The sequence below is a fragment of the Poeciliopsis prolifica genome, unplaced genomic scaffold (assembly GCF_027474105.1).
Source record: "Poeciliopsis prolifica strain line A6 unplaced genomic scaffold, Auburn_PproV2 SCAFFOLD145, whole genome shotgun sequence".
Taxonomy (NCBI): Eukaryota; Metazoa; Chordata; class Actinopteri; order Cyprinodontiformes; family Poeciliidae; genus Poeciliopsis; species Poeciliopsis prolifica.
In genome coordinates, this window is record NW_026562520.1 from 287,250 (window position 1) to 312,500 (window position 25,251).

The following is a 25,251-nucleotide window of genomic DNA, read 5'->3' on the forward strand; positions in this document are numbered from 1 at the left end:
TTGCCATCTGAAGAAATGAAAACAACCAATCAGAGCCAGGAGGAGGGGCTTAGCACTGTCAATCATCCTCGTGTACTCATTGTTAAATGTGTTAACGATGGACGAACTCATTGTGACAGTATGACTGTTTATCTGGCGTTATCAGTGGCTATGCTAACAAACTTTAGTACTCATGACAGGCTATGCTAGCTGTAGCGTAGCAGAGAGCAACAGGGGAAAACACAGGAGGATGAGCAGCACCACACAGAGGATGACTGGCAGCACTAAGACCCTCCTCCTGAATCTGATTGGCTGTTTTTAGTTAGTGCTGGGAGAAGGCAGAGCAGCTTGATTTTTTCACAGATTATCTGTCTCATAATAAACTGTCATGACAGTATCAACAAATATGCACAATATTTTTCATAAAATTTACATTCTGCAGCTTAATACAGTTATTGAGCATATTAGCTGCAGATCATGCAGCCATTACGCTTTCTATGAAAATAAAACTCATAATCTCAATATTTGAATTCAGTAAAACAGGAAAATCACTAAATATTAATAATATATGTCATTACATCTCATCCAAGCATTTTAATTTGGTTTATCTGTTCATTCTAGAAGTCTCTGTTGACGGCGACAGAGTGAGTTGCAGTTTTCCGTGATGAGGCGGATGGAGCCATATTTAGCCTCTAACAAGGACGCAGAAATGTCGCCATCAGCTTCAGGAACCAGGGAAAGAGCCAAGTCAAGAGATGTGAGGCCTGTAAGCTCACATGTCGCCAGCAGGCAGGGGAAGCTGGGTAATCACAGAGCCACAGAAACATCAGACATTTTTAATGTCCGATTTTATTAAATATAATCAATAAGAACAGCTTTAAAGGAGATTGAGGCCTGCTCCCCGCTTGAATCAGCAGAGATGTTTACAGTTTATTACTGAGAAAGTCGACGCTGCACAATGACAAGCCTGTAGTTTCATTTCTCCTCCTGCAACGAAGCTTTACAGCAGAAACACGGAGCTGAGATGAAGCTTTAATGGATAATAACAGAGGGAAAGGGAATCTGACGCCTGTTTCCCTCTGGTTACTCTGACAATATAAAATAATCCATCATTTAATACAGGAGAAAAAAACTAACATGTTTTATATTGAATGATTCCCAGACAACAGAATGGGGACAACACCACCTGTGGGATGCTCTACTTCAAAATTTCCCAGAATCCCTCATTCAACTCAAATCCTTCAATCCATTTTTATTTTCCAGTTTCTTGATATAAATCTGGGAATTCAGGCAAAACAAACGATCAAATCAAACTGAAATATTTACAGTAGCTGCTGTGTCATTAATTAAAGATGATGAGGCGAGACGAGAACGAATCCACCAGCCAATCACAGGATAGGCTGCACACACACACACACACACACACACACACACACACACACACACACACACACACACACACACACACACACACACACACACACACACACACACACACACACGCCCTGAAGCTCAGTGATTGGATGAACATCTTCAGACCTCATATCTGATCTTATTTTAGTGCAAAACAAAAACTATTCCTCCACATGCAAAACATCCAAAGATTCAAGTCAGCATTAATTTTACAGAGATTACGGTGACATCACAGCCTCTAACTAAAAAGCAGCTCAGTCTCAGCCAGATTAGATGCAGAACAAATGGAAACATTTTTTAAACTCTGCTGCAGATTTTCATCTGGATCTAAATCTAAAGCAGGGGTTTCCAACCTGCGGCTCTGGAGCCATAAGTGGCTCTTTGAGCCCTCCACAATGGCCCCTAATAACTGACAGAAAATGATAAACAGGCAATTCATGATTGAAATAACAGATTCAGGTTTCAGCAGTTTATCAGTTTTCTGTGGAGCAATTGCATTGAATTGAACAGAATGAAACCAAAAGTACCAGTAAGTTTCTTTTAAATCAGACAGACAGACAGACAGACAGACAGACAGACAGACAGACAGACAGACAGACAGACAGACAGACAGAACCAACATGTTACCTTAATGCTCTCAGAGATCTGAAACACACCTCTAACCTGCTAACATCAGTAACACCAAATTCAGATCCATGTTTAAATTTTTTTGCTGGCCCTTCCTGCAATGCCAAGTTATTAAATATGTCTATTAATAAATATATCTATTAGGCGGAGGGAACATCACGGATATTTAAAATATTTTTACCATTTCTTTTAGCTGTAAATGTTATATTTACAAAAACATTGCATCACCCTGAATGTCTGTCCTCAGCAGCCTTTACAGAAAGTAAACAGTTTCCTTTTAAGCAGCTCCCTGCAGCTCTACTCTTCTTCTAACTCACTGAAGCTGAAAACAGCTTAGATTCTCCTTCCCTCAGTGAAAGCATCTACACTGAAGGGCTCTTCATACATGGACTGAATGGACACAAGCACTGTCCCTTCCAGATGCACAAACTCAAATCAACGACATGGAAACAATAATAAAAAGTATCTAAACTGAAGCTCTTATTTGGACAAAATGCCTGAAAAGTTTCCTTTTCTGGTTTGAACCTATAAAACTGGACTGGATCTCTGTAAAGAGGCATGAAGTGAAAACATGTCAGAAGCACATCAGCTTGTTAGAGGAAGATTTTTCTGTTGTGAGTCTAAAAGTTTTCCCAAAATGAAGACTGTCTGAATTTTTGCTTTGCTTTCAGAGTTTGCAGCAGACACAGCTAAAGTCGACCACTAATCAATACAGCATCCTGCAGGCAGGGGTGTCCTGCTGCTACTGGGTTTCACTGCAGCAAAACACAGCTTTCTGTGCAGCGTCTGGCTTGTATGGAGACGTCAGCTTCAAATGAACCAGAAGGAAAAATCTATGTTTCAAAGTTGGATGGGTTATGATGACCACAGTGGGCTGCATCCCGGAGCTTGTTGCTATGGTCACAGGTTGACATCACCAGAACTGCAACTCAATATTTAATCTGTGTAGAATGAAAGGAGAGCAGGCGGAGTGGGTTGGTTTCTGTTCTGACCCATCTCTACGGCTTTCAGGAGACGCTGGCCGTCTCCCAGATTCTCCCACTGTTTGGTCTGATGCCCAACCAGGCTGCACCGTTTTCCACTGTGTGTGCTGCGCTACACACAGCGCCGCTCTGACATGATACATTTTCACCAAGCAGAGCAGAAATCGATGGATAATTACCACTTCACTCCAGGGGAGGGTGGGGATGGGGGGTTCAGACCGTGGGGGAGGGCAGAGGAAAGGGGGCAGCGGGGTAACAGGAGACGGTGAGCTGATGGTGCAGAGGAGGAAAAAATAGGAGGAAAAAAGCACACCCACCATCTCATCATGGATTGATTTAGCTCCTCCAGCCACGTTTCCCCCCCACACCGACCCCACAATACAGAGAGGAGCAGAACGATGGAGGCGACTCACAACCTGTCTGCCTCTGCTGTTACTGACTAACTTTATCTTACAAAACACATCCGTGGCTGACAGGGCGACAGAATGGCTGCTCACTGATAATCTGCAACAATTCACCTGCAGCAGCAGAGATTATATTAAACTCTTTCATCTTATTCATCTGCAGCCGACGAGATAAAAGTTTGTCTAAAAAATGATTGATTAATCATCAGAATAACTAATAAAACTAATGCAATAAGTAACAGTCACTGGCTTTACATCAAAAGCCAAAAACATGAATGGAAAACCACAATGCAACAATTCAATCATAAAAATCTATTCTTAATCTTTTATGTCAAATAAATAAATCATTTTATAACTTAGTACCATAATGGGCCTTTAGCCTCAAACTGACCATCACCAAAACAAATCATCACAGTCACTACAGAAACACAAACCCTGTCATGCCAGTAACAATTTTCATACTGATTAGAATCTAGAAAAATAATTTTTCAACATTCCATTTTTAAAAAATGAAATATAAATAAGAACAGATCATTTCTTCCTTTGATGTTGTTTTATTAGAGCTGGTTCTTTTTTTCAAACAGAAACAAAATTATTGGTTGAATCTAAGCTATTTCTAAACTTGCCATGAGTAAATTGACTGAATAAAATAATTATTCAGATCATAATATGGAAGGCAGTTGGACTATTAAATCCATGGCCCCTTTAACACACAGGCATGGTTTTCTTCTATGCTCTGCTGCGATGGCATCTCCAGCCTCTGATTTCCTCCCATTAGACTCCGATCTGCCCGGAAACAGCGCTAACAAGCAGGACCACAGGAGTGTGTCCGTCACTGCTTACGCAGCTATCCGGAGTGGAAGAACGCACACACACGGGAAAACGAGGGACGAGAGCGGGACTGGGCCGAAGGCCGGAAAGACAACAAAGAAAAGTCAAAGTATCAGAGCAAAGAGCGAGAGCAGCTCTGCTGCTGCCTCAGGCAGCAACGAGATGCACTCTTTCACAGGCAAAATAAAAATATCAAATCGTGACGTTTTTGTTCTATTTCCATTTTGAAAGGTAAAAATTAACACCAGTTTTGTGACGCATCCTCTCCACTAGCTGTGATCAACCAGAGCAGCAAGAAGAAACATATGCAGCACAGCAGCAGCATCAATGTGAAACAGGGAAGCATCAAACCTGGAGATTTTCTAAAGCTTATAGCAAATCCAAACTCATCCATCAACATTCTGTTTGAGTTTAAGTCTGACCATAAACAGATTAAATAATAATAATGTGTATAATGCACACACACACTTACATATACACACACTATGACCCTAAAAAGCCTCTGAGTTTTTCTAGAAAGTGAATCAAATAAGTTTGTTGCTGAATTTACAGAACAGAGTGAAACTCTTTGCCTGTGATGAGTTAAAGGGACGCTTTACACAGGATTCACATTTTGCACAGTTTTGTACTTTCATTGGAGTTTCTGCTGCAAACATCCAAAATGCTTAAAAAACCACCCAGCTGTTTTTTCATAAACAGATTCATGGTTTTGGTGTCTGGAAAATGAGCAGTTTCAAAAGGTTTTGGAATGTAACAGGCCTGTTACCTAGCAACCCCTGCAGAATCCATAAAGCTCCAGCATGTTTGGTCAGCTGGTTTCACCTATATTCACTGTACAGAAAGATGAGTGTTTAGTTGGTTTACCATCGAGAAACCACTTGCTGTATTCTGATTGGCTGTACAGGAGGCTCCACTTCTGCTTTTCAAAGATGTACGGTTGTATAATAGCTCATCTGTTTGCAGACATTTTCATGTGGAGTGTAAACATTGATTGTGGGCGTGGCCAGCAGCAGCCTGTATGGTTAACAATAATTGCCAACTTAGTAACTTTGTTCCTATATTTAGCAACTTTTTAGACATAAAATTTGGTTTCAGCTAAACTGGAGAGTCAGGCTTCATAAAGATCAGTTACCAGCCAGAAAACTGCCATCTGGGCACCGCTGAAGCAAACCAGCAGGAATTATGAGAATTATGTTTAGCTTCAGCAAAGTGTGGAACGGTTACTTCTGTGAACAGAGACCAAATAATGAAATTATTGTCAACAGGATTCTTATATAAAAATGAAGATGTCTCTTCCTCCAGAATGATGAGGCATTTCACTGCTTTCAGGCCTAGAGGCGCCTCGGTTTCCATCTGCAGCTCGCTTCCCCTGATAAGGCCGCTCTCCTGGGAGCGTGGAGCGGAGACATGATGTTATTGTGGTGGCAGGTTTGCACTCTGGCACTCTCTCTCACAGTCACAGAGGTCTGAGCTGCGGGTGCAGGAGGGGCGGCGTGTTTTACTGGGGGCCGAATGATGCAGGCAGAATATTCCCTCAGTCAGAGCCGAGCGACGGCGCGCAGACGGCGCGCAGACAGTGCGCAGACAGCGCGCAGACAGACGAGCAGACAGACGCGCAGACGGCACACAGACGGCGCGCAGACAGAGGAGCAGACGGAGAAACTCTGCTGCTGACGACGAAAACAAACCAGAACAACGAGAACGGTTTTTTAAAACACCCGACAGATCTGAGTGATGAAACTCAAACATTAGCTACATGTTGCTTATGTGACTAAAAAACTAATTCCTCAGTCTTCATTTTATCGTTTTCATTTAGCAACATTTCTTTTCTTCTCAGATTCTGTTTTCACTAATTTCTCAGTTGAGGCTCTTAAAGATCTTTTAAAGTAAAATATCCCAGTTTCACGTTAAACGCAAAAAAGCTGTGAATCAAGATTTAACCTTGAATATTAAAGAAATTCAAATGGCTCATTTATTATTGTCTGAATAAACACACAGTCCCATCCATGGTCTTCAACCTGAGGCTCCGGAGCCACTAGAGGCTCATTGGCTATTCATAACTTTGCCTAAAATCAGATAATAATTTTAAATATAGATATAGCAACAAATGCAACCTTTAAAAGTTTTCAGTTAAGATCAATTTCCACAACAAAAGCATTATTAATATTTATTTTGATTTTTTTTACTTTGGAAAATGTGTTCCTTTTTCTCTTTTACATAATTTTCACCCAAATCGACCCAATGATCTTTGTGTAAAAGTTTTAGTTTTACTTTATTTTTGGACCTAAAAACAAAACAAAAAATAACAACAAATGTCATTTATTAGTTAAGCATCAAAAATATAAAGTTGCTTTGTGGCTTTAAGTCGATTATTTGCAGAAAAAGCTCTTTGGACTGTAAAGGTTGTAAAGTTTTGCACTTTGCAACTTTTTAAACCTTTTAGTGCTTTACATTTTAAAGCACTAATTTAATTGGCTGTTTTGTAAAGTTAGATACATTTTGAAGACGTTTCATCGATGGTTGAGAATCTTTAGTTAGCCGTGTAAATTCACGCTCTTATTTTGAAGAGAGTGAAGTCTGATTATGCAGCAGTTCCATTTCCTCTCTCTCTCTCTCTCTCTCTCTCTCTCTCTTGTTCTCTCTCTCTCTCTTTCTCTCTCTTGTTTTCTCTCTCTCTCTTTCTCTCTCTCTCTTTAATTCAAGCCAGAAATATACATTAAAAGAATAAAACAGGAGGATGGAGAGCAAACAGAAACATAAATACAATATCTACAGGTATAGATTTGGTGAATCAAAATGTCTTGAGGGCTCTGGTGTTTTTAAAAAACAGGAACATTTTTTGAGATGAAGGAAAAATCCAGAAGCTTTCTTTCAGCCAGCTGATAGCACACAGCAACAGGTGAGGAAGGGGGGAATGATATGAAACTACAGAAAGTGATGATATTATCACAGCCTTTCATTGAATGAACTTTCTGTTGGTAACCAGGTCACACTGATCTCCAACACCCTTCAACTTTCTGTCAGTCAGACAACAAGAATCCAAAATAATGAGATATTAGCCAGACGGAGAGTCAGGTTGTCTCCTCAGCTTAACTTTACCAGCAGGAATGTACACAGGATGACATCAGCATGATGTAACCCGCTAAGTGCTGCCTGAAATGCTGCACAGCCTGAGCAAAGGATGCCATCATGATTTTTTAATGCAGAAAGGCAGCTGTGCAAGAATGTCACACAGAAAAAGCTCAGAGATCCATATTTAATGTCTTCATTCGTCAGGCTCAGCATGTAAAGCAGAACCGACTGGGACCAACAAACATGTCCACTAATCACCTGCTCTCTGCTGTCTTAGTCCAAGTTAGCAAAGGTCAAAAAAGATAAGAAGCAATTAAAGTTCACCGAAAGAAGAAAATTATTCTGATGTATGGGGAAAACATACAAATGTGATTTTATTCTTAGATAGGACAACAAAAAGTCCAAGAAGGTTCAAATCCCAGACGAGCCCCCAATTGTTTCAACCTGGCTAAGTTTTAATCTTACCTAAACTAAAGGTGAGATGAAACCTTCTGACCTGAACCAGCCGCAGCCCAGTGACAACAGCTGTAAATGGCATCATGGACAAACAGAAAGAGCAGCAACTTCTTAAAGAGCAGAGGCCAAATTTCAAGGCATTCAATTGCAAAATGAAGTGAAGTGATGTTTCATACACCGCATTTTTATAACAAATTGCCTGATTGTGTTATAAAATGCCTGGAGAACACATAATACTGGCCCTTTAAGACGCAGATGCTATAATGAGCGCTGAGGCTAACTAGCACCGGTGGTGGCAGCATCATGTTGTGGGGACATGGAAGCTGGTTAAACATGAGGGTCAGTAGAGGTTCAGATCTGGACGAGACAAACATGCAGAAGGTTTTTCTACAAAGTTTAGTTGAACAGAAATAGTTCGTCTCGCCTTATCGGTTCTCCATAACCTTGAGCTCAATCCTGTTTGCATCCATGATGCAAATGGACCAGATGTATACATAATCAATCCAACAAACCTCTTTTGGATTTATTGGATTTTACATGTTTTCATGTAAAACATGTAAAATCCAATAAATTTGATGACATGGTTTGATAAGTGTGGCTGTGAAATCCATTTAAACGTGTAGATATGAAGATGAGATGCCAGCAGAGGTTCAGATTCCTACAGGATGTTTTATTTATTGGGAGTTTGGGCTTGAACTAGGCCTGTAGGCTTCGGACTGTGCAGCTTGTAAACTATCAGCTTCCAATATTTTTTAAATCTCTGTTCAGTTGGAAGGATTTCCAGTTTCCAGTCATAGATTAGATCAGATTAGATAAGCAGCCCAATCATTTTCCCCTCCCAGATGATTCGCTCACAAGTTTCCCAGCAGCTGACCGCAGTGCGCTGCGTCCCGCGGCTCCAAACGCTCCCGCTCCGGAGCCTTACCTCCTGTAGCTGCTCCAGCTCCTTCCGGAGGATCTCCTGGTCGGTTTCCAGCTCCGCATATTTCTGCTTCAGCGCCTGATTCTCCTCCAGGACGGCCAGCCCGCACTCCGCAGCCCGGATCTTCTCCCTGTTGGCCTCGGCCAGCTCCTGCGTGAGCCTCTCCACCTCGGCCCGGTACTGATCCACCGATTCCCCGCATCCTCCTCCGGCGGCCATCGCCCTCTTTCCGCAGTGTGTTTTTCTGCCCCCCACCCCCTGCAGGTCTGATCCAGCGCCGTGTGGATGGAGGCAGAGCCAGAGCGGCGGGCGGAGGCTGGAGGATGCTGAGAGTCCGCCCTCCTCTTCCTCCTCCTCCTCTTCCTCTGAAAGGAAGCAGAGGACAGGAAATATCCGGGAAGGAAATCACGACATGTCAGCTGCTCTACAGCATCAGAAAAGAATAACTGTGACTAATGAAACCTTCATGAAACAAGGTCAGTGTTGATGACTCTCAGCTGAACGGAAGGTGTCATTTCTGCCTATTCATGGGCTGAAGGGCGCCACCTTTTGGCTACTTTAAGACATAACATGCTTTGTCTGGCAGCCTAAAGTATTCATACCCTTCTCCACAAAGTGACTCATATAGATGTAATCAGTTGAAATGAAAACATGAGGAATCCCAGTTAATAACAGGTTATATTTTATCAGTTTGGTTTATTCAGCAGCTTTTCAGAATGAACTGAAAATGTTTGTTTTTCTTCATTAGAAACTAAAATTATTTGATGATCAGAGAAAAAAAAACATTTGTACATCAAAGTGGGGATCCATGGGATTTCATTTCAGTTTTACTCATATTTCTTATGACAATAAAATAAGTCTGAGTGAAGTCAGGTCTTTATGTGTAACTTGTATTTTTTTAATTATTAAATGTGGGAGGAATAAGAAATTAGATTTTTGTCCCAATAAAATATTTAGGTTTGGTGTATTTGAGGAGTTTTTTTGTTTTGTTTTTTGAGTTTTCTTCAGTTCAGGTGAAAAGTTTCTGCTGCACAAATCAATGTTTCTCACTCTGGTGTCAAAGTACTTTACAGTAAATGATAAAAAGAAAACAGGAGTGGTGCTGTAAAAAATGGCAAAGTCAGATGAAATATGAGAAACTATAAATAATTTCTACAGCTGCATGTTTTATTTTTGCTTTCAACAAATCAAAGCATTTGATGTCTGACAATTATCACTAATTAATTATAAAGTTTCATTGTGATCGTTTGCTGTTACACAACAGTGGTCAAGGTTTTCTGTGCTGCTCCCTGCCAACTATTTCTGTCCTCTTTAACTCTGTGAAGCGCTGATAAATTTCTCACTCAGGCAGTAAACAAAAGATACGGCCGGGGTGAAAAGTTGAGCCGTTCTCATAAACCTGCAATCAGTTCTGGTTCCGTCAAATCAGTTGCTGAATTGATCTGCAGGGTGGTGTTTTCCTATCTGTCTGAGGACTTGAAATTATTTACATAAAGCAGAACTGAGAACTGTTTAGATTATTGCACAAGCAGAAACTTTTGTTAAGCTCGACTTTCTGAAGCAAAGTGGCATTTTTAGAGAATATGCTTTGAAGAAGTTTTCCAGCATTAACATGAGCTTCTATTTGTAAAGATATTCTACCAGGTGATATTTTTGCCTTTGGACTGATTTGACAAGGCCTCCAAATCACTGAGCTGACCTGTGAATAACCTCGTCTTACAAGTCCAAATTAAGATAAGGAGAGGTTGTCAGAAAGTCAAACAGATGAACTTTTCATGACATGGGCTTATCTTATCTTTCACAAGGAAGTGTGGTGTCATGAAAAAGGCTAAATGCTGATCTCCATAACAACACAGCGGTTTTCTGGTGAGAGACATGTGGAACAAGCTGCTTTCAAAGCTTCATCTGTACAGATTTAGCTGCAAAATTTAAAGAAAATGCAAAATTCATTTCAGAAATTCAGTTTATTGGAAAATGCTAAACATTTGTAGCTGCATGCGCTCTGCACAATGTCAGATATTCTGGGATTTAAGGTTAAATTTCACAGAACCTGGTTCAAAACTCCACAATTGTTTTTTTTTTTTACATTTTATATAAAAAAGATTTTTAAAGCTGTGAACGTTGTGAGACAGTAAGAGAGGCTATCGCTGCGTCCCGTGCAGGTGGGAGCAGACACTCCTGTGGCTGTGTGTGCTGCCTTGTGTTGCAGAGGATCTGAAAAACAGCCTGGATGGTTCAGGCGTCCAGCAGCTCAGCCAGCGCAGCGGCTCAAGCGGCGGCTCCTGGAAGAGACAATATTTCCCAGAGATTTTACAACCTGAAGACAACCTTCCTGGAAATGAGTCTCAGTACCTCGTAATAAAGCAGAGGATGAGTGGCTGAACATATCCGCCGCCTGCTCATCACCTCGATTTCCTTCAGTGTTTCTGACTTTCTCCACTTTGCTCGGCGGTTCTGGAACCAAATCTGTAGCACAATAAAATTCATTTTTATTGGGATATGAAATCTGCAAAGCGATGTAGCAAAGGTGCAGCTAAAGGCATTAAAGGGACGAGAGTTTAAGAGACACTGAATTGCCTTGTCAAGGTCAACAAGCTGTTTACGACAGGGTTCATAAAAAAACTAAAAAAAACTGTGCATTTAAGTTTAAAAAATTCCATTCTGTTTTTGTGCCATGTTACCAAAACATGAATTATTCAACAATAATTACAATTTTACTTTAGTTAAGCAGTGTGTTTGCGATATGAGTTGGTTTTACAATCATTTTGGATGAAAACATGCTTGATTAGCAGGGTAGGACATATTTGTGCTAATGTGCTAATAGCAGAGCGAATCTTAGCTCAGCAAAAGTTTTAGCTTAGCGCTTTAACACTTTTGCTAACTATGAAAACATTTAACATACTTAGCTTTACCGAAATGACATTTTCTGGATAGATTTTAAAGCACTAATTTTCTGTTTCATAAACTTTCAGTTGAAGAAATCCAGAAATCTGTGAAGACATTTTGATTATTAATTTTAAGAATTTTTTCAAATGATTAGTCATTTATGTTTATGCTTTTATTATGAAGAGTATGTACACAGCAGCTTCCTCTGTATCTTTTTAAAACCCACTAACTTTATTTCTAACATGAAACCTACAGACAAAATGGAAAAAATAGCAAGGAGAAATACAAGGAAAGTAGAATATTTTCCATATAATTTTAGCGTTAGCACAGCTAACCTTTCAGTTAGCGGTGTCCACCTCTGCTGATTACTATTTACAATAACATGTATACGTTTTTATTACTGCAAATTATTTTTGCTTACATCCAATGCAAACATTTAAAATTACAATATTACTCTTAACTTCATTATTTAATTTATTTCTTATTTCGAAATGACATGAAAACAAAACGATGTAGCATTTTACCAGGACATAAAGGCTCATTATTATTAAATCAAACCAACAGCAAATACTTTTTAATCGAGAAATATGGGATTAACTAAAATGTTATTTTCTACAGGTTAATCTGATAAATGAGCCTCATTGCAAAGGACGTTATAATTTATTAAGTATGAGTGTTTGCATATAGATATCGTTCTGCTGAATTGTTTGCGTCCGTTGGGTCATGACCCCTCAGCAGCAGCCCCATCAGCAGCTGTTGTACCTGTATTCGTCCCTCCGTCAGCTGCAGACGGCCGGCCAACTCGTCTCTGGTGTTGACGTCTGGATAGTGAGTCTGTTGGAAAACCGCCTCCAGCTCCTGAACCTGGATCGGCGTGAATGTCACCCTGGTTTGTCTTTTCCTCTTCTGACCTGCAGGTGAACAATTTATTAAAATCTCTTTGCTGGTTAAATAAATGCCACATTCACGGAGGTGCCTCTGTGACCCAGATAATTAATAAATACTCACTTTTGGTTTCTGTGGCAGATTTTGGAGATTCTTCATGATTTTTCTGTGAGGAATCTATAAACAGTGACAGTGAAGCTTTAACAGGAAAACTTATTTTCTGGCTACATTTTAAATCAAACTGTTAATTAATGGTAGATTTAAAACCTTACCTGTGTAAGAGAGCTGGTTATGTACCTCAGTGTTTTCTTTAATAACAGACCAGCTTCGATAAACTCTTTCCTCTTTTCTGATCGGTCTTCTTAGTATTTCTTCAATTGAATGTGAAATGTGTTTGTGCTGCCGTGATTCCCTCTCTTGATCCACACAGAAATGTTTTTCTTGCTCTCCTTTTGTCCACATGTCCAACAGTTTATCTCCCATCACCAGCAGGCTTGTCATAGGAAAAAAATGATCATAAATCTTCTCAGTGTGTCTGCAGTATCAGGAGCTGCGAAGGTAAACAGATTCTGCAGTGTTCGCTCAGTCAGAGGAAGACGATGTGGTTTCCTCCCTCCACTGGCAGTCTGTGTTTGACCTGTATCACATGGTCAGCATGGAGGTGGAGCATCAGTGCACAACAGAATATTTCCAGGAAACTCTTAAAATTCAGGATGTACCAATTAGTGACAGAACTAGCATAGATCACTGTCAAATCAGAGGAATCAGAACTTCTGACTCCGCAGAACAAACTGCAGAAAAATCATGTAAAAGCTACGCACCTGATCTGAAACCTGGATAATATTCAACTATTAAACACGTTTGCTTCTCTTTCTTATCACCTGGTTTACTGCACTGGTTTATCACCTTGGCCTTGATGCACCTTCTGTTCTCCTCTTCCATTCAGAAACTCAGGAGAATCTCATCACGTAAAAAGACCATTGATTGAGGAATTTGTCTCCCTCTAGTGGCCTGCACCGGCAGCTCCTCTCAACCTTTCCATTCAGATTCAGTTCATCCAAGAACCAGCAAGACTTTTCCTAAACGGATTTTCTGTTCCAAAGCATCATTTTAAATGTGTTTTACTTCAGATTACAGCTAGATTAGTTACCATAATTACACAGATCATACACATCTCTACATTATATCAATAGGTAACTCTGAACGCATTGATTTCTTCAATCTGACTAAAAAAAAAGAAAAATAAAGAAAACAGTTGTTGTATCAACCTTGCAGACTCGTCGGGTTTTCTGGTTCTGGTTGATTCCCAGAATCAGAACCGAACATGGAGAAATAATTTATGCTCCTCTAATCTGGAATTAACTTCTAGAAAACAGAAAATCTGCTGAAACACTGAGCTCCTTTAAACTAAAGGCTGCTTATCTGCCTTTGCTTAATAATCACTGGAACGTATTGATCTGATATCACAACTTTTCATCCCTTTCCTTTAATCTGCCAGTGCAGTGGATCCTTTTTTTGTTTGTTTTGTGTTTTCATAATTTAAAACATTGAATTTTCCTGTTGCTGAAATGAACCAAACAAATAAACCCGTCTTCCTCTTCTAGATGTTTTCTGGTGTCAGCTCCATATTATTGTCTGTTTGCGTCATAAATATGACTGCAAAAAGGCAGGCCCAGCATCCCAGAGGTACTGGTACCATAACCTGAGAACCTCTCAGCAGAATGTGAGCTTCTCAGGTTCAGGCTGTGGATTCATGAGCAGCGGAGAAAAACAACAGCAGACAACAATATAATCTACACGAATAATAATAATTATCATTAACAGAAAGTTTAAATTTCACTAAACAGCAACAAATTGGTCAATAAATTCTATTAACCAGTTTATAATATGGATATTTATTTATGATCCTGGGTTGAGACTGTAAACTGATTTTATCATTTGAGTCTCCTGTGGGTCTGACTGCATCCTGGGGCCTGAACACTTCCTGCATTGTTCTTGACTTCAGCTGATTTAACTCTGACCTCACTGTCCAGCGTTAAAGCCTCAAGAGCCTAAAAGCAGGAGATTCTTTTAATGAGGAGGAACTAAAAGCGGCATGTGAACGCTCAGCCCGTCCCTGGAAATCACTCAGCTGGATTCACAAACCAAATGGATTCTTTACAGAGGTCGTCACAAGATCCCAGAACAATAGGTGCTGACCGGCAGGACGGGATGCAACAAGGGACATTTCCCAACGAGAAACGGCAGAAATAAAAGATACATTTCCTCCGCAGCAGGAGAATTTCATTTGGTGATGACATGAGATCAGGCTCTGCTTCCCGAAGAGTTTCAACATTTTAAAAATAAAATAAATACAATTTTCAACCAGAAGCAAAAAAATAAAAAAAATAATATTTTCCATAAAATCTTAGCTTTTAGTTTAAATTTCTCACTGAGAAAACGTTTTATTTTTCACACTTGAATGTTCCAACTTTTTTCATGTAGTTTTTCTCCCCTGCCAGTAAAATAAACTCAAATCTGCCTCGTTATGGAAACGTGTCAAATCCACACTTTATATGTAGCTATTTGTTTCCAAACATTTTAAGACTGAAATGATTAATCACATTAATTGTGATTAGTTGAAATTGAAATAATACTAATATAATAACACATGCTTTAAAGAATGTAATTTGCTGAAAAACTCAAAGCAATAATGAAGCCAAAACTGAAAAGAAAAAAAAATGCTTTACATTCAGGAATAATAATAAAAAATCTTTTTCTGCAAATCTGTTCTACCCAAAACTCAAGTTGCAGTTTTAGCTTCATCTTTAAATCCTGTAAAATAATCACCTACTAAGCACCTTTTGCTACCCAAACATTAATCTGTTAATCCAGGAAATATTCTGCAGATCAGTCCTGCACTGAGCTGATGTTCAACCAAACAGAAAGGATTTTTACAGGCTGATGTTGGAAGAATCATGAGCTGCAGATTTTCATCTTTTCTCCTAGTGACATTAAAATAAGACAAAACAAAAAACACACAGTGGAGAACAAGACAGAAGCATCGATATAATATGTCAGGGCGTTGCAGAACATGTCAGGTCAAAATTCATTTTGAGCTTGCTGGTTGCATCCTGAAGGCCAAAGGTCATTTGAACGGCTTTAACATTTAACTCAGCTAATGTTTGAGCTGCAATCATTCACTTTGTTATATCATATTGGTGGTGCAGAAATGTCAGAGGGTTAAATGTGACTGTTCATGTTTTAGCACAAATGTTTCCAGCTGAGTTGATGAAAAGGCGTCGCATGCGGACCAAGCCGACCTCAGCGTTGCTGTGGGCTGAGGCTGCAGGCTGAGGCTGCGGGTTGAGGCTGCGGGTTGAGGCTGCGGGTTGAGGCTGCGGGTTGAGGCTGCGGGCTGAGGCTGCGGGCTGAGGCTGCGGGTTGAGGCTGCGGGCTGAGGCTGCGGGTTGAGGCTGCGGGCTGAGGCTGCGGGTTGAGGCTGCGGGCTGAGGCTGCGGGTTGAGGCTGCGGGTTGAGGCTGCGGGCTGAGGCTGCGGGTTGAGGCTGCGGGCTGAGGCTGCGGGTTGAGGCTGCGGGTTGAGGCTGCGGGCTGAGGCTGCGGGTTGAGGCTGCGGGCTGAGGCTGCGGGTTGAGGCTGTGGGCTGAGGCTGCGGGTTGAGGCTGCGGGCTGAGGCTGCGGGTTGAGGCTGCGGGCTGAGGCTGCGGGTTGAGGCTGCGGGTTGAGGCTGCGGGCTGAGGCTGCGGGTTGAGGCTGCGGGCTGAGGCTGCGGGTTGAGGCTGTGGGCTGAGGCTGCGGGTTGAGGCTGCGGGTTGAGGCTGCGGGCTGAGGCTGCGGGTTGAGGCTGCGGGTTGAGGCTGCGGGTTGAGGCTGCGGGTTGAGGCTGCGGGTTGAGGCTGCGGGTTGAGGCTGCGGGTTGAGGCTGCGGGTTGAGGCTGCGGGTTGAGGCTGCGGGCTGAGGGTTAGGGTTGAGCCTGCGGGTTGAGGCTGCGGGTTGAGGCTGCGGGCTGAGGCTGCGGGTTGAGGCTGCGGGTTGAGCCTGCGGGTTGAGGCTGCGGGCTGAGGATGCGGGCTGAGGCTGCGGGTTGAGGCTGCGGGTTGAGGCTGCGGGCTGAGGCTGCGGGTTGAGGCTGCGGGTTGAGGCTGCGGGTTGAGGCTGCGGGTTGAGGCTGCGGGTTGAGGCTGCGGGCTGAGGCTGCGGGCTGAGCTACGGGCTGAGGCTGCGGGCTGAGGCTGCGGGTTGAGCCTGCGGGTTGAGCCTGCGGGTTGAGGCTGCGGGCTGAGGCTGCGGGCTGAGGCTGCGGGCTGAGGCTGCGGGTTGAGCCTGCATGTGATTTCTATTTTCTAAAATCTGTTCTGTTCATGTTGTATTCATTCAGGAGAAATATTGGTGTCGACAATCATGTCCAGACAAAACTATGAGTAAAAACATGCAGGAAAAGCTGCATTTTGGAAGCTTCATCTGCAACTTTTTACAACTTTAATGAAACCACAGAAGAAAATTTGTTGTTTTTTCATGTCTCTGCTCCATAAAGCTGTATTAATGAATCAATAGCACCTGTTATTATAGACTTCAAGTTTTGAGTGAAATGCTGTTTGCTACAGACACGCAGTTTATTTCTGTTTTATGCACTGAAGTGTCTTCAAGCAGTCAGTCTCAAGAGGTGAGATAATCATTTTCAGTATTGAAAACTGCACAGAAGTGTCACAGTACCTTTCTTCTTCCTGGACTTTAACTAGGCAGATGTGGGCTGCTATCAAACTCTCAATTTACACTAATAATATAATTGAAGCTAATGGCATTTGGAGGGAAATGTTGAGGTATGATAAATTGGGAAATGAAGTTATGGCTTCGAGCGGCTCATGAATAACAGCCTTGTGTTGTATGAGACTTCGCAGCACGTGATAGTCACAAACGCAAATATTTGTTGTTAAAATTAGAAGGGAACTGGAGCTGCTTGAGGAAAGCTCAAAACCAACACATGCAAAATGCTAAAAACAAGATTCACTCAATGTGGAACAAAGTTAAGCACAAAAGCAGCAATAATCCTGACAGCAGGTGAAAGCAGGAGCAGGTTACAGAGGTTCTGGCCTCAAAGGCTTGTAATGAGATCAGGGTTTGTTTACAGTGAAAAGGACAGAAGATCTGCAGCCTGCCAGAAGCTGGTTGGTCAGCTGCTGCTTCTGTTGTAATTCGGTTCACATGAGCGCTCGGTTGGACCTATTAGTCAGCACGAGCTGCAGTCCCATGTCTGAAATTTGCTTTTTCTCAGCAGGCTGTCCGACCCGCCTGCCTCCCGGCCCATTCCTTTTGTTCGCTTTCTCTTCTTTCTTGTCTGTTTCTTCTCAAGCTTCAGGAAACTAAAGCTGAACTAAACCTGAGCCAGCAGGTTGAAGCTGACATGACCTCAGAGAAGGAAAGCAATGGACTCGACAACTTTGCCTTTGCGGTGAGTTTAATGCTTTGTTTTTCTTTGATAAAACAAGCTTTACTAAAAATGACATAAATGGAAATCTGGGGATGAACTTATTAGATCTAGCTAAACTTGTTGGTTTGGGATTTTTTCTTGTCTTTTTCTACTTAATTAAATTTACATGCTAACAGCTGGAACTGAAGAAAATACAAAAATCAATTTGTAAATTACCATCTTTCTGCCTTAAAGATGGAAGTAAAAGCCAAAGTACTTTAATCCCCTCATTGAATTTGCAGGACCCAAGTTCCACAGGTCTTTTGTTTCTGCACCGCCTCAGGTCTGAACAAATGAAGAAATGAATTTCTGTCAAATAGAAGAAACATTTGATTTAAATTTTCTGTAATAATTTATGAACGTTTAGGGCGTTTTGTGTCCAAACCTTCAGTTCTGCCTCTTTTCTCACGTCTTCCTGTGTCTGTCTGTCGAACTGAAGCTGGAAGGAGGTTTCTGTGATCTATCAGAAAAAGGAGAAGATCTGGACTCATCTATTGATGAAGACACAAACAAACTGGCTTACTGCGTGACAGATGTCCCGCCCTGGTACCTCTGCATCCTCTTAGGCGCTCAGGTTTGTCAGGAAAAGCTTTGAAAGCCGACAGTTTTCATGGAGTCCAGAGTTACATAACAACATCAACAAGATTTATTTTAGTCATCCGGTTCTTAGTTCATGTTTCAATACGTTTAGGCCTGCAGCTAACAATTATTTTAGTAGTAGAATATTCTGATAATGAATCGATTAATCAGATAAAAAACTTGTATATTCTGCAGTTTTCATTTAGCCATTTAAGTTTTTTTTATAGATGCATTGAAAGATGCAAATAACTTTTAAAACAAGACAAAAAACATTTTATTTCATAAAACTCAACAGTTGTGAAGTAAAAGAGGCATCTGCAGCTGAAATGTTCAGAACAGAGTAGGGATGATCTGGTGATTATTTTATGGATCAACTGATCAGAAGTTACTGAAGATTTTTATTTTTTCAGAATTTGAACCAGGTGAAGCTAAAACTGCCACTAGAAAAGTCCTAATATGTTTTTAATACCTTAAAAACAAAATGTACATATTTTTGCACAGTTTAGGTTTAATTATTGCTCTTAATGTGTTGTTCTTTCAGCAAATGATCATTTTTATAGTCTATCCTCCAGTTAGCAATTAATTGATACTAAATTAGTTACATTTCACTAATTGATTCATCATTATTAATCATTTCAGTATTAAATGAATTCATCCATTAAAAGTCAAACTGTTTTATTCTTAATTTTAAATGTCCCTCCTGTGTTCCTGTAGCACTGTTTGACTGCCTTTGGCGGCATCATCGCCATCCCCCTGATCCTGTCGCAGGGTCTGTGTCTGCAGCATGACGGCCTCACGCAGAGCTACCTCATCAGCACCATCTTCTTGGTGTCTGGAGTCTGCACCTTGCTGCAGGTCACCTTTGGCATCAGGTAGGAACTGATATGACAAGGATCCGATTTCCTGCTGAGGACGGACTATTAGCAGGGATTTGCTGCCTGTGGCTGATTTTATTGGTTGTTGTTGATTAAACACAGCAGTTCAACAAGAGAGTGAATCAAATGGAATCAACCAATCGTCTCCATTTCAGGTCTGAGTCTTTTTCAGATGAAATCTGAAGCATTTGAAGAAGAAAAAATTAACACTTTACAACTTTTTGTACATTTTGTCAAGCAGCTTTACCCTTTAGGATTCACATTTTTAAAAAATTATGACTAATCGATGAACGAAATAATTGTAAACTAATGCAGGCATCAATTAATCGGTAACTGAAGTATAGACACTATAAAAAAGGCCTTTTGCTGAAAGAACAACACAGGCAGAGCAGTAATTATGTACAAAATTGATAAACATTTTGCATTTAAGATAAAAAAAATCTCTGTCTGTAAATATTTTCTACCCAGAATTCCTCAAGTTGCAGCTTCAGCTCTGGACAATAAGGAAAATAAATTTTTCCTTTATGTTTCCATCTCCCGTTCAGCACATTAACTTTTTTTTTCGTTAATGTTGAAAAAGTAAAAATAATTTTAAAAAAAAGCTCTGTAAACAGAAGTGAGGATCCTGTGTTAGTTATGCTGAGTTAAGGTGATAGTAAACCTGGTGCAAAAGCTGTTTTTGTCTTTGAAAACCAGATTTAAAATGTGATTTCAGCTCTGAGCGCTGCAGCTCAGCTGAATCCTGTCGTCACAGCTGGATTAGTCAAGGAATTTCCATCTCATTATGTTCGGAATCTGGTTTCTGCTAAAACCGGCATTCTCCTGGCTTAGCACCACTGATGCTTTCTTGTCCTTTCCTAAGCATTCAGGCATGAGCTGGCAGGAAAACATCACCTTCAACAAGTTCAAGTTTTTCTTTCTCAAAGCAAAGAGCCATTTTCTCCTCCAACAACTTCCTGCATGATGCTGATTTACATGCTTCACTGCAAAGTCGGATGTGAATAACAGATAGTGAGCAGCACAGAGACAATCATTAGCAGCTGATTGCTTTAACCTACTTAACCTCGAGTCTGTGTGTCTAATAGGAGAGTCACTCTCGCTTCACATGACTTGACTTAACTGTTCATATGCACCAGATGGAGACTGTAGGTTCAAATCTCCTGCTTATGAATAAATATAAATGATCTCAGATATTAGGAGTATTTTGCTCACCAGTTCATTAATGACTCGGCCATCTTTGCCCCCAGGCTGCCCATTCTTCAAGGCGGTACGTTCACGCTGCTGGCTCCCTCCATGGCGATGCTGTCCATGCCAGAGTTTAGGTGTCCTGCCTGGACCCAAAACGCCAGCTCAGTCAACGCTTCGTCCACAGAGTTCACAGAAGTGTGGCAAAGTCGGATGAGAGCTGTAAGTAAACTGTGAGCATTTAACCGTTTAAAGCACAGGTTGGATCACAGCATTTTTAATTGAATTGAATTAAACTAACAGCTGGTCACATGACTCCACTGGGTTTTACCTCCAAATTTAGCAAACAAAGAGAAACCAAACACTTTTTGTACTGTTCTGAAAAATAAATTGGCTTATTTATTTTTCAGACACCAGCTGCCATGGAGTCTGTGCACCATGGCAGCTGTGCAGACATGCTCAGGCTTTTAGCAGCATGCTTCACTGACGATGTTGTGATGTTTGGAGATCAAAGATTAACAGCAATATTTGAGTTATTTAGCCTGTCATAAGAAAAAAAAAAAGGGAATTCTTTTTTGAAAGTTAAATTTTCACTGTTTTTCATGGATTTCTAAATGTCACAGTTTTCAAACTTTATAGCCCATTTAGCTCCAGTGAGCAAGATAAATTAATAGAGGTTAAATATTTATAGCTCCAAATATATTTATCTTGCTGGCTAAATATTTAGATATCTAAATAATTAGCCAGCAGGCTAAATATGCACTTCAGCCACAAAATATTTAACTTCTTGCTAAATATTCAAGTTGGAACTAATATTTAGCTCCAAACTAAACATGTTTAGCAAACAAACTATATATATATATTAAAACTTTGACTGTTTTCTCAGTCTCAAGGGATTCTAATTTTTTATTGAAATGTTGCAATCATAGTTTTGTTGTTTGTTGTAGACTTTAGTCATTGTGATGATTTTATGTATTTTTAGGGTTTTAGTTTCAGCAATAACCAGCCAATGTGCTGTCAGATAAAAATAAAAACTCTTAAATTATATAATTTCACTTGTAATCATTTTACAGACTAAAAATGTCCAAACAAAATGTCTTTAATAACGAGGTGGGGAACCGTTGTTTCTAGGCCTCAACTGCGTTTCAGCCTTTGTGCAGGTTCACGACACTCCCTCTAGTGGCAGACAACAGTATTACAAAAACAAAGACGAAAGTGAATCACACAATTAGAATATTTTATTCTTACAAAATAAAACATCGGATTTTTTCCTCCTTTTTTCAAATTAAGTTTCCATTGTTTTTTTTTAACTGAATGAGTGTAATGACTGATGTCTAATAGTTCTGATGTTTCTGTCTCTAGCTGCAGGGCTCCATTATTGTGGGCTCCATCTTCCAGGTGTTTGTTGGATTTTCTGGCCTCATCGGCCTCTTCATGCGCTTCATTGGACCTCTCACCATTGCTCCCACTATCGCTCTTATTGGTCTGTCGCTGTTTGATTCAGCTGGGAGCAGCGCTGGAAACCACTGGGGCATCTCTTCAATGTAATTTATTGGACTTTTTTATATTTTTACACAAGAAAAAAAACACCAAACATTGTTTATGTCTTTCAGGAAATCTGTTTTCCTAAATCTGGTTCTTTTTCAAATTCAACAAGATAAAAAATTATCAATGCCTTTTCCTTAATGATAATTCTTATGTGAAAAAAGACTTACAATTTTCTGTTCAGAATCTGTTTTCTCCATCTCCTGTTTAAATTTCAGACTGATTTTATTTCTGTCTGCCTCTGACAGGACCACAGCCCTTATCATCCTGTTTTCACAGTACCTCCGTCACATAGCCATCCCCTTTCCTACCTACAGCAAGGATAAAAAGCTTCACACTTCTCCAGTCTACATCTTTCAAATTCTCCCTGTATGTAACTGAAAAGGTGATTTATGTTTTAGAAATAGAGTAAATTGTGATTGTTTTTGTTGTTGTTGCCCATTTCAATTCTCAGGTCTTGTTGGGAATCACAGTTTCTTGGCTCATTTGTTACATCTTGACGGTGTATGACATTCTTCCTGCCGAACCTGGGCAGTACGGTTACCTCGCACGCACAGACCTAAAAGGAGAAGTAATCAGCCAAGCTCCCTGGTTTACCTTCCCATACCCAGGTAAGATGCTGCAGTATCAGACATTAAGATTACATCTGATTTTTTCAGAGTGCCAAAATATCTCAAAGATGCGTCTGTTTAAAGCCAGAGGAGATTTGTGTGACTGTAAAAAACAATATTTCTTTTCACAAAATAATGCAACATTTACTTTAGGCAATTCATGTAAATCTAACAAATCTATCAGAAGGTGCACAGTATTGTAAATATTAAAACGCTGCAACAGCCTGGTTAAACTAATATGCTCCAAAACACAATTTTCACTTCCAGACAATTTTAAAAAGATATTTTTAATCTGGCAAACGAACCTTATTCAAATGCATTATTTCTATACTGAATGTAACTGTATGCAAAAAGCATCAACCGGAGACGAGCGAGGAAAACAGTGACGTCATAAAAACTGGACGTTTCTCCAAAAGTTATAAAAAGACGGGACAATAATAACAGTAATTATTGTGAATATTCCGCCCATATTATGAATTCATTTATAAATTAATAAATAATTTATTTGGTTTAAAACCAAATGTTACATCTGCAAAATAAATATTTAGCTTAGAGCTCAGAACTAAATATTTAGCTAACATGCTAATGCTAGGTTGCCCCTGACCGGAAGTGGACTGCTAAAAACAAAAGCTGGGTCTTACTTTCTCCACTAAACTCCTGGGAATCAGGCCGCTGCTGCTGTCCATCCATCGGTAAATGTCCGTCCGTCTGTTAAAACGGCTCATCCAGCTGAAACTGCGGGAACGGAAACAATGAAGAGGTGAGAGTTAGAACTGTCACCGGCTTTTATTTTGGCAGTCAGCTTCCGCCTGGTGAATTTACATGTTAGCCAAGTATTTAATTTGAAGTTAAATATTAAAAACATGACCAATCTTTCTTCACGTTTTCTGTTTCTCGGTTGGAAATTACAGTTTTGAATTGGCCTAATCAAAGTTCAATATCAGATGAGATAGAAAATCTCAGGAGTCACCCGAAGAAGAGACTGAATATTAAAAAATTATGTCCAAATTTATGCAGTCAATTTGTATTGTTTTACATTTCCTTCTGATTAATGTGTATTATTCACATTTACCATAAGCAGGTAAACTTTTGAAAGCGACATTATAATGATGAGATCCCATGAAGTAAAAGCTATTTTGATTAAAAACTGTTCATAAAACAGGAAAGTCTTTGTTAAAGGTGCTAGTTTAGTGTTTATGTCTGCAGATAATCAAACGGAATATATTTAAGATGTTTTTGTGATTCTAGTTTATTTTGCTTGAAACCAAACCCAGGCCAGTGGGGGAAACCCACAGTGAGCCTGGCCGGCGTGGTGGGGATCCTGGCCGGGGTCATCTCCTCCATGATCGAGTCTGTTGGGGATTATCACGCATGCGCAAGATTATCCGGAGCGCCGCCGCCACCGAGACACGCCATTAACCGCGGCATCGGCATCGAGGGAATCGGCTGCCTGCTGGCTGGAGCGTGGGGAACCGGAAACGGAACCACTTCCTACAGCGAGAACGTCGGTGCGCTCGGCATCACCAAGGTAACAGCCTCCTCCATGGGATGACGTCAGACTGAAAGAGCAAACGCTTCAGCAGCATCTCCTGACTCTGCAGGTCGGAAGCCGCGTGGTCATAGTGGCCAGCGGGGTGTTCATGGTTTCCATGGGGATTCTGGGTAAAATGGGTGCTGTGTTTGCAACCATCCCCTCTCCGGTGATTGGAGGCATGATCATGGTCATGTTTGGTGTCATCTGTGCAGCAGGAGTCTCTAATTTGCAGGTAAACACCTTAAGTTAGAACAGGAAAGTTTCCTGAAAGCTTCTCAAAGATTTCCGATCCTGTTCCGACTGGAAGATTTCTGCCCATATTTTCAGTACACAGACATGAATTCATCCAGAAATATCTTCATTTTTGGCTTCTCCATGTTCTCTGGTTTGGTCATTCCCAACTGGATATTAAAGAATCCCAAAGCTATTGCTACAGGTACATAAACAGTTTGTGTTACTTTGTTAATTAACATTTAAAAAGCATCAAACCGTCGTTTCCAGGTGCGGTAGAGTTCGACCAGATGCTGCAGGTTCTTCTGACAACCAGCATGTTTGTTGGCGGTTTCTTCGGGTTCGTGTTGGACAACACCGTCCCAGGTGCTCTCACACATCAACACAACCTCAGTGACAGTAGGGCTTTCTGCCCAGGGCTGCACAGTGTGGGAAGGCAGGGGGGTTAGGGGCACAAGGCCAAAAATAATAATATTTTGAATAACAAAAGTGTTTTCATAAGAAGATGTTGTTCTAAATGAAATGGTTCTTCCTGTGTTTTTAGAAATATCGACTGTGTTTTCTTTGCAGGATCGAAACAGGAGCGTGGCATCCTGGCCTGGAACAAAGCTCATGAAGACGATTCGTGTGAAACTCTGGAGACTGGAGAGGTTTACAACCTCCCATTTGGCCTGACCTCCTACCTGTCCTCGTTCTCCTGGCTGCGCTACGTCCCGTTCTGCCCGCCGGGCCTGTCCAGCTCCCTGGAGCCCAAGCAGCCGCTG

At 40.8% G+C, this 25,251-nt stretch overlaps 3 protein-coding genes and 1 long non-coding RNA gene across 5 annotated transcripts in view; 1 reads left to right on the forward strand and 3 right to left on the reverse strand.

Moving 5' to 3' along the window:
• Positions 1 to 9,129, reverse strand: part of LOC129355769 (protein bicaudal D homolog 1-like) — a 28,955-nt gene extending 19,826 nt beyond the window's left edge. The window contains 1 exon segment of the mRNA XM_055025385.1: positions 8,691 to 9,129. Within this exon segment, the coding sequence (XP_054881360.1) occupies positions 8,691 to 8,906 (216 nt within the window). The 5' untranslated portion in view covers positions 8,907 to 9,129.
• A 1,499-nt stretch (positions 9,130 to 10,628) lies between these two features.
• LOC129355770 (retina and anterior neural fold homeobox protein 2) lies at positions 10,629 to 13,094 on the reverse strand. Its single transcript, XM_055025386.1, has 5 exons — positions 12,731 to 13,094; positions 12,582 to 12,635; positions 12,336 to 12,484; positions 11,040 to 11,153; positions 10,629 to 10,969 (listed from the first exon to the last, which is right to left on the reverse strand). The coding sequence occupies exons 1-5, from the start codon at positions 12,957 to 12,959 to the stop codon at positions 10,829 to 10,831; spliced, it is 687 nt and encodes a 228-aa protein (XP_054881361.1). The 5' UTR covers positions 12,960 to 13,094; the 3' UTR covers positions 10,629 to 10,828.
• Positions 13,095 to 16,910: 3,816 nt separating this feature from the next.
• Positions 16,911 to 25,251, forward strand: part of LOC129355786 (solute carrier family 23 member 1-like) — a 9,829-nt gene continuing 1,488 nt past the window's right edge. The window contains exons 1-12 of one of the 2 annotated variants that reach the window (XM_055025395.1): positions 16,911 to 17,909; positions 18,367 to 18,501; positions 19,221 to 19,378; positions 20,629 to 20,788; positions 21,929 to 22,110; positions 22,360 to 22,480; positions 22,566 to 22,722; positions 23,997 to 24,250; positions 24,324 to 24,488; positions 24,584 to 24,692; positions 24,758 to 24,853; positions 25,058 to 25,251. The exon at positions 25,058 to 25,251 is cut by the window's right edge and continues 1,488 nt beyond it. In XM_055025395.1, coding sequence (XP_054881370.1) covers positions 17,862 to 17,909; positions 18,367 to 18,501; positions 19,221 to 19,378; positions 20,629 to 20,788; positions 21,929 to 22,110; positions 22,360 to 22,480; positions 22,566 to 22,722; positions 23,997 to 24,250; positions 24,324 to 24,488; positions 24,584 to 24,692; positions 24,758 to 24,853; positions 25,058 to 25,251 — 1,779 coding nt within the window. In that variant the 5' untranslated portion in view covers positions 16,911 to 17,861. The remainder of the gene's footprint in view (positions 17,910 to 18,366; positions 18,502 to 19,220; positions 19,379 to 20,628; positions 20,789 to 21,928; positions 22,111 to 22,359; positions 22,481 to 22,565; positions 22,723 to 23,996; positions 24,251 to 24,323; positions 24,489 to 24,583; positions 24,693 to 24,757; positions 24,854 to 25,057) is intronic. The other variant, XM_055025396.1, reaches the window with a different exon arrangement.
• On the reverse strand, positions 17,916 to 20,719 carry LOC129355788 (uncharacterized). Its single transcript, XR_008605320.1, has 3 exons — positions 20,594 to 20,719; positions 18,313 to 18,387; positions 17,916 to 18,236 (listed from the first exon to the last, which is right to left on the reverse strand). It is a non-coding gene; the product is annotated as an uncharacterized LOC129355788 (long non-coding RNA).